The sequence below is a fragment of the Xenopus laevis genome, chromosome 1L (genome assembly GCF_017654675.1).
Source record: "Xenopus laevis strain J_2021 chromosome 1L, Xenopus_laevis_v10.1, whole genome shotgun sequence".
NCBI classification, from domain to species: Eukaryota; Metazoa; Chordata; class Amphibia; order Anura; family Pipidae; genus Xenopus; species Xenopus laevis.
The window spans coordinates 44460911-44473317 of record NC_054371.1 but is presented as its reverse complement, the minus strand read 5'-3'; the positions used below and the strand labels follow the sequence as shown (position 1 = coordinate 44473317).

General features: G+C 38.2%; 1 protein-coding gene across 1 annotated transcript in view; it reads left to right on the top strand.

The window, feature by feature from the left end:
- Nucleotides 1–7554, top strand: part of mtus1.L (microtubule associated scaffold protein 1 L homeolog) — a gene marked incomplete at its 5' end in the record, with an annotated part of 87377 nt that extends 79823 nt beyond the window's left edge. Inside the window, 7 exon segments of the mRNA NM_001089273.1 lie at nt 1474–1688; nt 2083–2188; nt 2572–2645; nt 2727–2825; nt 4189–4305; nt 5142–5239; nt 7157–7554. Coding sequence (NP_001082742.1) covers nt 1474–1688; nt 2083–2188; nt 2572–2645; nt 2727–2825; nt 4189–4305; nt 5142–5239; nt 7157–7373 — 926 coding nt within the window. The 3' untranslated portion in view covers nt 7374–7554.
- Between the last annotated feature and the right edge of the window lie 4853 nt (nt 7555–12407).

Genomic DNA, 12407 nt, shown 5'->3' with positions numbered 1-12407 from the left:
CCCGCAAAAGCGAATAGATTTCACCACATTACACTGTGTATATAGACATAAATAAACCGTTTTAACACCCTGGCAATACTTGTAGTAGGTATTTAATTTCTTTTGTTATTACGTATTGGAAAACATATTTCTACTATTGCCAACTGGTTTAGAGTTAGCTTTAATTATCTGTTTTTCAAGTGTGTGATATTCACAGCTCATTTCATGGGTATTGGTCATGACACGTTGTATATTCTTGACGCAAGACTGATCTATGCACCAATCCGTAAACAGTGCACATATTGATTCAATGATATTATATGAGTTGTGCTTCCCAGGGCTGAGGTTCATCAGTATTTCCATTATCTAATGCCAACGTCTGAAAAGAGGAATTTTTTAAACCTTATTTTAAATACCAGACCCCTTAAATATTATTTCTCATATACTGTACCATCTCGGATAGATTAAGTTTTATTCAAAGCAACGGTCTTCTTCTTCATTTTTTTTATTACAGATTTATGTAGTGTGATGAAATTGATTTTTTCATTTGTCATAGAACATATGTAGGTTTTACCTTAAAATACCAGGAAATAAAATACATTTTAATTCCGTGCAATTGTATGTTGTGTTCTAATTACAGACATTTGATTTAAACCTGACAAGTACAGACATGCATATACTGCAAGCCCTCCGCTCTCACTAAATATTATATAAAATGTTTCATGTGTTTGCTTCATTCCATTAAATTAGCATTGCTGTATGAAATGAGTATAATGCCACATGACGTGTTCTGTACCTGGTTGCCATCATTGCTAGTGTTGGGAATACATGGTATTAACATTGCATGTTGGTTCATGTAGTTGTTGCTACTGCAACCTAACATGGGAACTTCCTCGCAAGCAAGATTCCCTGGCCTCTGAGCAGGTGATTGAAGAATAACCTCTGGGGTGGAATATACAGGTTAAAACAAACAAGAGTTACAGTTAGTGCATCCAGTCTAAGCTGAAATCTTTAATAAATATTTAAGACTCCCAGGCCAATCAAGTGACCTTATCCTTGGCTAATGTGGCGTGTTCCACTGAGAAGCTAATGATCAAATGCTACACACATTTTTCAGACAGACCAAATTGTACTCGTCCTCTGCATAGGCCCCAGAATTTGGCTAATCTCCCTGTGGGACAATCACAGTAAAGTGATAAGCCTAAATAAAGAATTGCGCCAATTGATGACCACGTTTATGTGGTGCATATACTGCATGTGGTCATCACTTCATCCCCAGTGAGTCAATTTCTAGTTATGTAGGATATTCACTCTTTTTGCCCAGCATTAGTTCGGGAAGTCCGAAATGATCAAAGCATTGTCAACTCCCATTGTTGGATGGTCTTAATCACTCTGTAGGTAGAACAAGCTATTGAAGCTTGTCGGTAATGTAACTTGTTGTGACTAATTTGTGTTGTTAACAATTTACTTGAGTGTTTGTTTGCTGTTTTGCAGTGTGTGCAAGCAGTACATGTGAGAGATTGGAAAAAGAGAAGAATGAACTGCTGAAAGCATATGAGGGTATCCTACAGAAAGTAAAAGAAGAACACCATGCGGAGCTCTCCGATCTTGAGGAGAAGCTAAAACAGTTCTACACAGGAGAGTGTGAGAAACTGCAGAGCATATTTATTGAGGAAGCGGAGAAATACAAGAATGAACTCCAAGAAAAGGTGAGTGTTAATGACACAAAATTGCGTCCCTTGTGGTATTACACATAGCCTGGACCTGAAATGTGTCTGATTAAGCTACCTCTCTTCCCACAAATGACTCTGCATGCTGCAGGTGAACATTTTAATGTAAAACACCTTTATGTATCGATTTATGTGGAACGGAGGTGTTTTATACCCCTTAATCAGACAAAAACTGGTCAACTGTCTTTACCCAAGGAGATTTGAGACCTCACAGGAAGGCTGTAGACTGCTATTTTTTGTGGTGGTTTGGTAGTTCCTTTTATGTAATTGACACCGGTACAGCTCTTACAACCCAGTGAATTAAACATTTTGGGCTTTATCTGCCATAACAATGTACAAAAATTAAAACATTGTTGCTTGCTTGCTCTCCTAGGTTGATGACCTAAATACTACACATGAAGCCTACAGGCTGCAGGCAGAGACTAGTCAAATAGAAACAATACATACACTCAAGGAAGACTATGAAAAATCATTAACAGGTATGTTCAGAAGCAAATTAGAAGTTTATGATCGTGATCAGCAAAGGACTGTGATTCTCAAACTGTGATACTGTTTCCCCTAGCATTGGCTAGAGGCAACGAGCTCTTGCAAGTTAAGTTTTGGGTACAATTCTGAAAGAGCAGTTAAAATGTCAAATGTGAGCATTGGGATGATCGCAAATTTGCTGTCCTAGACATTCGTGAACTATGGCTGAAAAAACTTTCTTATGAGATAAAGGGGAGGATTGGCCACATACTGGAGCTCAAAGGGAGGCCCAGACCAGATGTTGAAAGTCAAAGATAAGCTTAACACTAGTCTTTAAACCGCCGGTGCATGTAGATAAATTCACTGTCTATTACCCTTTAATATTTTTGCTCCTTAGAACTAAAAGATGCCAAGGATAAAGAAAATAAGATATTGGAGGATTCATTTAAAGAAAAGCAAGCAGAAGTAGAGGCAAGTGTTGACATTTTATTTATGAGAGCATTGACCTTCAGCGTGACAAATAAAATAACAACCTACTCTTCTCACCTCCAGAAAAAGATACTTGAGCTTAAAGACGTGAATGAATCTTTGAAGGAGAAGCTTAAGTATGAGGAAGAACAAAGAAAATTAACCAAAGAAAAATCTGTCCAGGCAAGTAGCTCCTCATTGCACCCAGTCCAAGGCTATTCACAACAAGAAATCATGAGCAGATTATCACTTTTTTACTTGGAAGGCAAGAGTTTCAGAACTACTTTTACCCAGCGCCAGAGGCTTAGGTGGCAGCGTTAATACATTTATTATAGTGTTTGGTGTGGGGCAGCGACACCAAGAAATTAAAATGATTCACCTGATTGTCTATTCAGAGCACTTATTATAGTTCTCCTTGAATTAGATTTTCTTTAAACCGTGCTATTGAAAGCAATATCTGTCTGTTTACATTATCCGCACATCTGATTCGTGAAACTTTAAAGCGTTGTTGACTATGTTGCTTCAAGAGGGAGAGCCAGAGAACAGAACAAGACTGCATAAATAATGCATAATGGAAAATTGCTTTGAATTATGACTTATTTCATTATGCAAAAATCTGTTTGTGTAATGTTCCCCTTTAAGTGATGCAGTAATACCTCCTCTGACTGGCAACAGAATAAGCGCTAGAGAACACTAATATTTTGTTTGCCGTCTATGTTTATATGCTATATTTCGATGGTGCGTGTGTGTGTATGTGTGTGTGTATATATATATATATATCTATAGCTATATATCCATAGAAAAATGGAAAAATGCTGAAGCACACCAGGATTTCTGAAACAACTTATTTATTAGATCGACGTTTCAGTCCTCACGGGGACCGTTATCACCTTGGGTTCCTGTGAGGACCAAAACGTTGATCTAATAAATAAGTTATTGTTTCAGAAAGCGTGGTGTGCTTCAGCATTTCTCTGTATATATATGTGTGTGTTATGCCCAGCGGGCTATTGAACACTAGCAACAAATTATTCTTTCATTAATAACAATGAGTGTTCCCCCTCTGTGTCCTTGTCTGTATGTAATTAATGACCCCTGCAAGGTAAGCATATATGGCAGAGTGGCTAATTACTTCTTACCCCTTAGGGATATGCATTTTCTACCCTTGTCCCATGAACCTTTTTTCCAGTACCAAGATGGGGGCAGAAATAATTTATATTAGCAGTAGTGTTAATTTTGCACACTGAACTTATTTTTTATCTTTTTTTTTTGTGACTAGTTCTTAGATTTTAAGTTCTTTTTTTCCTCTATATTTTCTTTTATTGTGCAATTAGATGAATTATAGTATTGATGTCAGTCTGCAGCCTGCACAGTGTATGAGCTCAGACATTGCTGTCAGGGGCACTCTATCATCTAATTACATTAGTGCAGCGGTGAGGGCATTCCAGCATACACCCTACTGCCGGGAGCAATACAGGCTTTGCATTGAATGTCTGCTTCATGTGTTTGTCATTGTCGTGATGTGTCTGAACTCTTCCTCCCTTTACAGAAGAATCCTCAAGTCATGTATCTGGAGCAGGAGCTGGAGAGCCTAAAAGCAGTGTTAGAAATTAAAAATGAGAAGTTACACCAACAAGATAAGAAGCTCATGCAAGTAGAGAAGCTGGTAAGTTTGCCTACATTTTGCTAGGCCTGTACAAGCTTCTAGTCATCTACAACAGTGAACCCCAACCAGTGGCTCACAAGCAACACAATGGATGTTGCTCTCCTTGACCTCTAAGCAGGTTTTATTTTCGAATTCCTGGATACATAGCCAATCACAGTCTTTATTTGGCATGCCAGGAACTTTTTCGTCTTGTGTTGCTCCCCAAATACCTTTACATTTGAGTGTGGTTTACAGGTAAAATAGGTTGGACTCCTGATCTAGAACACATTCTTTAGTAAAAGGCAGCTTGGGCTTCTTTGTGGCTTAGCCATCTGACCTGGGTGGATCACATACATGAAGTCGACTGGCCTTTTTGTGACCATCAGTTTATGTGACCATGTTAGATGGTCATGGGAATGAGCTCTATTGGGAGGACAATGGTTGATCTGTGTGTTTTTGCAACATCTTTATTCTGTATTCTCCCAGTTATTGGCTGCATGTGATCTGCTGATGCTTATTAGCTGGTCTCGGCTCACAGGGAGCTTCTGATATAGGTTTCATGTTGTATATAAACCATCTGATTCCAATATAAGGATTTAGCAGGCAAATAACCAGTTCTACTACATGCTGTTTTGAATTCTCTTATAAGATTCTTTTGCAATACAGCTTGGCGTAAACATTCTTTTGGCCAGTTACAGTAGCCAGTATTGGAAAGTTCAAATGTTCTTTAAAAAACTGTTTTTGTTTCTTTTCTCTCTCCTGATGTAGAGAGGCTCAAACATTCTCTTTTTATAGTGAAACCTAGCTATTTGTTGTTTCCAATGTGGTCATTAAATATAGACTATTCTTTTGTTAAGGTGGAAACCAATACAACCCTTGTGGAAAGACTGAACAAATGCCAGCAAGAGAATGAGGATCTGAAAGCGCGTATGGTGAATCATGTAGCTTTGTCACGGTAAACTCCTTTTCCCATTATAAACAAATGCTGCCGTTCCTCTTTTGTTATCCTGGATTCCTTCAACAATTCATAGGTCACGTTAAAGAGAAGTGCACGTAGTCTGGTGACCGTTGAAACAAACTAGCATTAAAAAAAAATTTATTGGCAGTAAAATGTTTGCTCTTCATGAGAATTTACCAGATATACCTACAGTACACTATATGGCCAAAAGTATCCAGACACCTACCTGTCCATCTTATTCTGAAAATAAAGTTGCCCATGTGAAGTTGGCCCTCCCTTGGCTTCTACTATTCTGGGAAGGATTTTCACTAGATGCTGGAACAGTGTTGATGGGTGTTGCCATCAACAGAGGAAGCAGACCCTGAAGATTTAGGGGAGGCGGGGAGGTATAACGGCCCCAGAAGGCTCTTATTAATGAGTATTTTTCAACATATATTTGTAAAACAGGACAACCTCTGTATATGTTGGGGGCCCTAAAAATTTAATTTGCTGTGGGGCCCAGTAACATCTACTTGCACCACTGGTATTAATGAGGTTGGAACTGATCATGTGTGGATTATGTTTAGCTGTTCCAGTTCATACCACAGAGGTTCATATGAGTTAAGGTCAGGGCTTTGGTCGGGCCAGTTTTCTAACTTGCATGTTAGCAATTCCATCTTGTACGAAGCTTGCTTTTTGCGCAGGGGCATTATTGATATTATTATTATTATTACTACTTGTTAAAGGGGACCCGTCGCCCAAAAAAAATTATTCATAATCCTATTTTATCACATCAGTCAAGCAAAATAAACTTTAATTACACTGTATACATTATTTGAATCTTGTTTGCTCCAGTCTGGGAATTCATAATTATAACAAGCAGGCAGGAGCCATTTTGTGGACACTGTTGTTAACACAAGCCTTGTATCATCTCAGAATGTTGTTTGTGCACCAGAATGGACAACCTGATGTCCATCCCCATGTACTGGTTACACAATTAAATGGTGAAGAGACCGGGGGAATGTGGGGAGAGCAGCGATTTCTAGGAAGTGCTGAATGGAAAGTAATTGTCTGCCCCGCCTCTATGCCCATGGCATAGAGGAGGGGCAGACAATATATGATTGACAGCTGAGATGTTTAATTGAGTTTACAACAGCTATGAACACTTTAATAAAAAATAGAAATTGGATTTAATGTTTAATTTGAAAAGGACTTTTATTATACAGCTTTTTGTGTCTGGGTGACGGGCCCCCTTTAAGATATTCCTCTATAACCAGAAGACAAGGTGTGGGTGATTTCATATTTGGGGGAGCAAGCTTCTCCTCTGCAAAATTCAATGTCACTCCAGAAGTTCTCAATATGAAAACACTGGCAAGAGTTAAAAGGGTGCAAGACCAAGACCACCTTTATTCTACAGGCTGCCCAGTTGATGTAGGACCTATTGATTTGGGTAAACGAGTCTCTTACTGAGATGCACAGTTTGGGTACCAGACTAAGAGCATCTTTCCACATTTCAGCATGGAATCTTTGCTTTACTGTATCTTAAGGGATCATGTCCAGCCAGCTAGAACAAGGGCTTTGAAATATAATTTCTTTAAAAAGTAGTCATTTAATGGGGTCTACACATCTTAAAAGGCCTGGAGGCAAATAAAAGGGATGACACAACTATCATGAAGTCCTGCTTATCAAATTCCATAGGTTAACGTTATTTAGCATTAAATATTGCTCTATAAGGAGTTGCAGATAGTGCACAACATACTTTCAGTCCTGCTGTGGGATAACTATTTTCTTTTTTTTTTTAAGCAACGCAGAACTGTAGGAAAAAGTTGATGCTACTGAAGGGAATCTCTTTAACTACCTATGTATGCGTAGAACACAGGGTAAAGATTGCACTAAATGAATTATATTGATACAAGGCACTCATTGTTCCTGCAGGCAACTTTCTACTGAGCAGGAGGTGCTGCAGCGATCTCTGGAGAAAGAATCCAAAGCCAACAAACGACTGTCAATGGAAAATGAAGAGCTTCTGTGGAAACTTCACAATGGCGACCTATGCAGCCCCAAAAAGCTATCCCCATCCTCACCTGGAATTCCCTTTCATCCTTCACGGAATTCAGGATCTTTCTCAAGTCCGACGGTGTCTCCCAGATGACACTTTTCCAACGGATAAACACTTCAGACAGACATTTCAGGAGAGTTCTGGGATTTATCTGGACACTAAGCATTGAAGTCAAGGCTATATTAGCTACGTAACGATGACTGGAATTTGGGATATGGGTAAAGGTTACTGGAAATAAAAGGGGCGATGATCCTCCTTTAAAGAAAGACATTTATTCTTAAAAACTAAAATGAAAAACAAAAAAAAAAAAACTTTGTTGCACAAAGCACTTACCTAGCAAGATACATCTTATCTGTTCTTGCATTTTGCCTTTTTTCACCTACAGCAAGTATAATAGAGGGGAAAAAGCTCAGGGTTTGTAGATAAAAGATCACAAACTTTATATAAATTTTCACCTGTAGTATTGTCCCCCCCCTCCCCCTTCCTTTATGACAGGGTGAGTGTGATGTATATGTAACGGATGTTTTATGATGTGTGCTTCATGCTGCCTTCTTTCTTCTAAAGGACAATAAAGTTATTTCAGATTGAACTCCCTTTTTAAATTGAAACGTAGAACAAACGTAAGACTGCCGTTCCTGTTAGTCGCCACTTCAGGGTCTCAGAATGACTGGTTTTAACACTACAACAATATTCCAAGGGTTTCCTTACTCAAGCTCTCTCTCTTTGCTTTAATGAATTAAGCAGAGTGTTCCTGCTTACATCAAATTCCTAACCAACGCTTCTCATACTTTCTACAACAAGGACTTTTTTTTCCCAGCAAGGATCCATTATTTTGGACTATGCAAAATGGCGCTCTTGTTTACTTGGGGGTTTTTACGTTCATTTTGCTCTTTATCTGTACTATGAATGCAGCTGAATTCCAGTAATTATTGCAGTGCTGTGGTTAGTTTGAGATCAGAACACAATCCACACAAACTTAAGTACATCTTCCATAAGCCAAGAAAGGCAACCTGGATGCAGCAGAAGCCCACAGTGCTGTCAGGCCTATACTCGGATCATTCTTAGGCCAGGATTATGCAGCATTTGGTGCTGCACCTGTCAGGGAGTTGTGACTCCCATCACCTCTAGCAGAACTATTAGTTCTGTAGCTTTGGCAGCACAGATATTTACTGCCTTTAATTTAAATGTTCTCTTCTTGAACCCAGTGATGCAAAATCCATGGAGTGTTTTTTTTTTTTTTCTTTTTTGATTGTTTTTTTTTCATCTTGGTTAATTTCACGTTCAGAAAAATATTTCCAAAGAATTGTGTTTGAACATAAATTGTTACAGATTTTATTGCCTTGAGTTCATCAACCCGTTTCCGGCATTGTCGTTGCATTGTCTTGTTTATCATAAGATTATCTAAGGCACTGAAGTATAAATGGTAAATGTGGGCACAGAAGAGTCAAATGTTGTGGGTTTTTTCTTTTTTTTTTTTTATTCCCTGTCATTTTCAATTGAGTCATTCAAATGTTTGTAGCTTAGAGAAAAATATGGATGTATAAAAGAAATTATAAAGCTGTAGTTGCTTGGTTTGTAATGATGAAAATATATTCTGACATGTAATGAGAAAATAAATTTATTGGTGCAATAATTTACTTCATGCAGTGAGTGGCAATTGCCAGTGTGTTCTTTACTTAACCTAATAGGAGAGTATTGGCCATGATACATTATAGTGGTAGTGTCTAAGACAAAGAATTATGTGGCCCCTTAGAAGGCCATGGGTTGTAAAACCCTAATATAGATCTATACTTCAATGGTAATTAAGGATGAAAAAGATACACATCCATCATGTTCATGCTTTTGTCAAATTAAATCCTCCCAATCCTTTACACAACCTTAGGTTAACCAGGGTTTAATTCTAATAGGGCAATTGGATTAGTTCCTTGAGTGTCAATAACATTGAATTTTTTCGTTTGAAAATGCATCCAACCCAATCTTTAAAGGGATACGGTCATGGGAAAACATGTTTTTTTTTCAAAACAGATCAGCTAATTGTGCTGCTCCAGCAGAATTCTGCACTGAAATCCATTTCTTAAAAGAGCAAACAGATTTTTTTATATTCAATTTTGAAATCTGACATGGGGCTAGACATTTTGTCAATTTCCCAGCTGCCCCCAGTCATGTGGCTTGTGCCTGCCCTTTAGGATGGAACTACTACTTCCCTTTAGGAATGGCAGGCTGTTATTTCTCCTACTTAATGTAACTGAATCAGTCTCAGTGAGACATGGGTTTTTACTATTGAGTGTTGTTCTTAGATCTACCAGGCAGCTGTTATCTTGTGTTAGGGAGCTGCTATCTGGTTACCTTCCCATTGTTCTGTTGTTAGATTGCTGGGGGGGGATGATATCGCTCCACCTTGTAGTAAAGAGTGATTGAAGTTTATCAGAGCACAAGTCACATGACCAGGGGCAGCTGGGAAACTGACAATATGTCTAGCCTCATGTCAGATTTCAAAATTAAATATAAAAAAAACTGTTTGCTCTTTTGAAAAATGGATTTCAGTGCAGAATTCTGCTGGAGCAGCACTATTAACTGCTGCATTTGGTAAAAAAACATGTTTTCCCATGACAGTATCCCTTTAACTAAAAAATGTGTCAGTCTTTGCATGTGAAGCAATCAGTTACTCCTTTTCTAATTCTGTCTTGTGGATTGCCACTTTACAACACTTAACACTTCTAAATTATGTCAAGTATCTTCTTCTTTAATACCTTTTATTTTCTAAGGGAATTAATGGAGAACACGAACAGGACTGACTAATACAGTAGGTTATTAAAGATCTGAATATAAAAACTATGAACTTGGGAAAAAAAGTGCTTGACAATCCAAAAAAAAAAAAAATTAAAACTTCCAAATTCTGAGTTTTTTTGGAAAATTACAAGTGAAAAAAAATCAGAATATAAAAAGTACGAACGGAATAAGTGCTGGACAATCAAAAAACAAAACAAAACCTGCTTCCATTAGGCGTGTTGGCAGTACTGCTTCTGGGTAATGAAAATCCCTCATTCTTAATTTAACCAGCGCGTTTTTCCAAAAGGAGCGGTTAGCCTTCATTTCTATGATGGGTCTCTGTAGAATACTAGGACATAAGTTGCTTTTTTAATCATGAAACTCACAAATACTAGGTGCTCAAAATTAGCCGTGCACTTCCCTCTTGGCTGGACTACTCCTCTGGAGCACAGTTTGGCTTGTAAACGTGTTTCTGGGATATAAAATATGTAGAAGTGGTGCTGCAAATTTGCTTAAGAGCAAGGCATTTCGCCTGTACCTTGTAGAAAGGATACTTGGGGTCCATATACTGTAGCTTTAAGACAAAATTCTCCTATTTATCAAGCTTTTGTGCACATTGCATCATAGTTTTGTTTTTTCCTGTAAAATGTAAGCACTTAATTTCACTTAAAATTACCTTGTATACCAAGGGGCAGATTTATCAAGGGTCGAATTTTAAAAACGTTGAAATTCAAAAAGACCAACCGAAATGAAGTCAGTTTTTTTTTTTTTTTTTTTGGTCGAATAGGTCTGTTTTCGAATGAATAGGTCTGTATTCATTCCAATTCTAATCGAACAGATCAAAGTAATAGTGCATTCGATCGAATTCGAATCTAAGTTTTTCCCAACAAAAAAACTTAGATATTGCAAAGTCCACCAATTGACTCCGAATAGGTTCTAGGAGGTCCCCCGTAGGCTAAAATGGCAAATCGGCAGGTTTTTAGATGGCGAATGGCTGAAAAACAGTACATGATAAATTTCGAAATTCTATTTTTCTCATTTTTATTTGAATCGAATTTGGATTATTCGAAGTACACAAAAATAACTAAATTAAATTTTTTTTAAATTCGAATATTCACCTCGACTTTTGATAAATCTGCCCCCAAGTATTTGGAATGTTCTCTTATTAGCAAATTTACCTTTTTAGCAACAACTCATCAGCTAAGAACCCCTGTAACCAAAAATAGCATTGGGAGGTTATAAAAAGAAAAAAAACCTTTTGTGGTGCCCCTACCCTCTGGCTACTAAGTCATTGCAAATAAAGAAGAGGTATACAAACTGCCTACTCTCGGGTTACTAATCTGGGGAACTGGCGTCTCTGCTGGTGTAGTGGAGAAAAGAAGAATAAACAAGTTCTGGTGCTGTACCTTCCTCTAATGGTAACCCTCAACTAAAAGCCACTGTGGGTGCCCCGGTACCTGCTTATGACTAACAGCTTTTTTTGTTCATGGTATGATTGCCTTTTAAAGAAATAAAACGTCTGACTAACCAATGACCTTCCATAATTAGCTGGTATGATAAATGACATTTTGTTTTACGTAAATCCATAAGGACTAACAATTTGCAATTGGTTTTCATTTTTATTATTTGTGGTTTTGAGTTATTTAGCTTTTTGCTGGTTGCTAAGGCCCAAATTACACTAGCAACCATGCATTGATTTGAATAAGAGACAGGAATATGAATAGGAGAGGCTTGAATAGAAAGACGAATAATAAAAAGAAGCAATAATACATGTGTAGCTAGATGGGGTCAGTGACCCCATTTAAAAGCTGGAAAGAGTCAGAAGAAGGTAAATAATTCAAAAACTATATAAAAAAAACGACGAAGGCCTATTGAATAATTGCTTGGAACTGGCCGTTCTATAACATACTAAAAGTTAACTGAAAGGTGAACCACCGCTTTAAAGGAGAAGCAAACCCAGAAGTTAAAAAAACCCTACCCTACATAGACCCCCCATCCCCCAGTGTAAGTGTTACCCTGGGCAAATGCCCCTAAGTCTTTACTTACCCCCTCCATGCAGATTCTGTCCAGCGGAGTTCACTGGCGCCATCTTCTCTTCGGAACCAGAGGAGCGGCGCATGCGCAGTTGGAGTATTTTTATGCGACACGACTGCGCATGCGCCAAAACTCACGAAAATTGCTGATGCGCCAGTCTCATTCTGAACATTACCAAAGTGGCTAAAGATGGCTCCTGTGACTCCAATACCTGAATCTGTACTAAGGGGTAAGTAAAGAGTTAGGGGCATTTGCCCGGGGGACCACTTAGGCTGGGGGAAGGAGGGAGGGAGGTCTATGTAGGGTATGGTTTTTTTTTTCTTT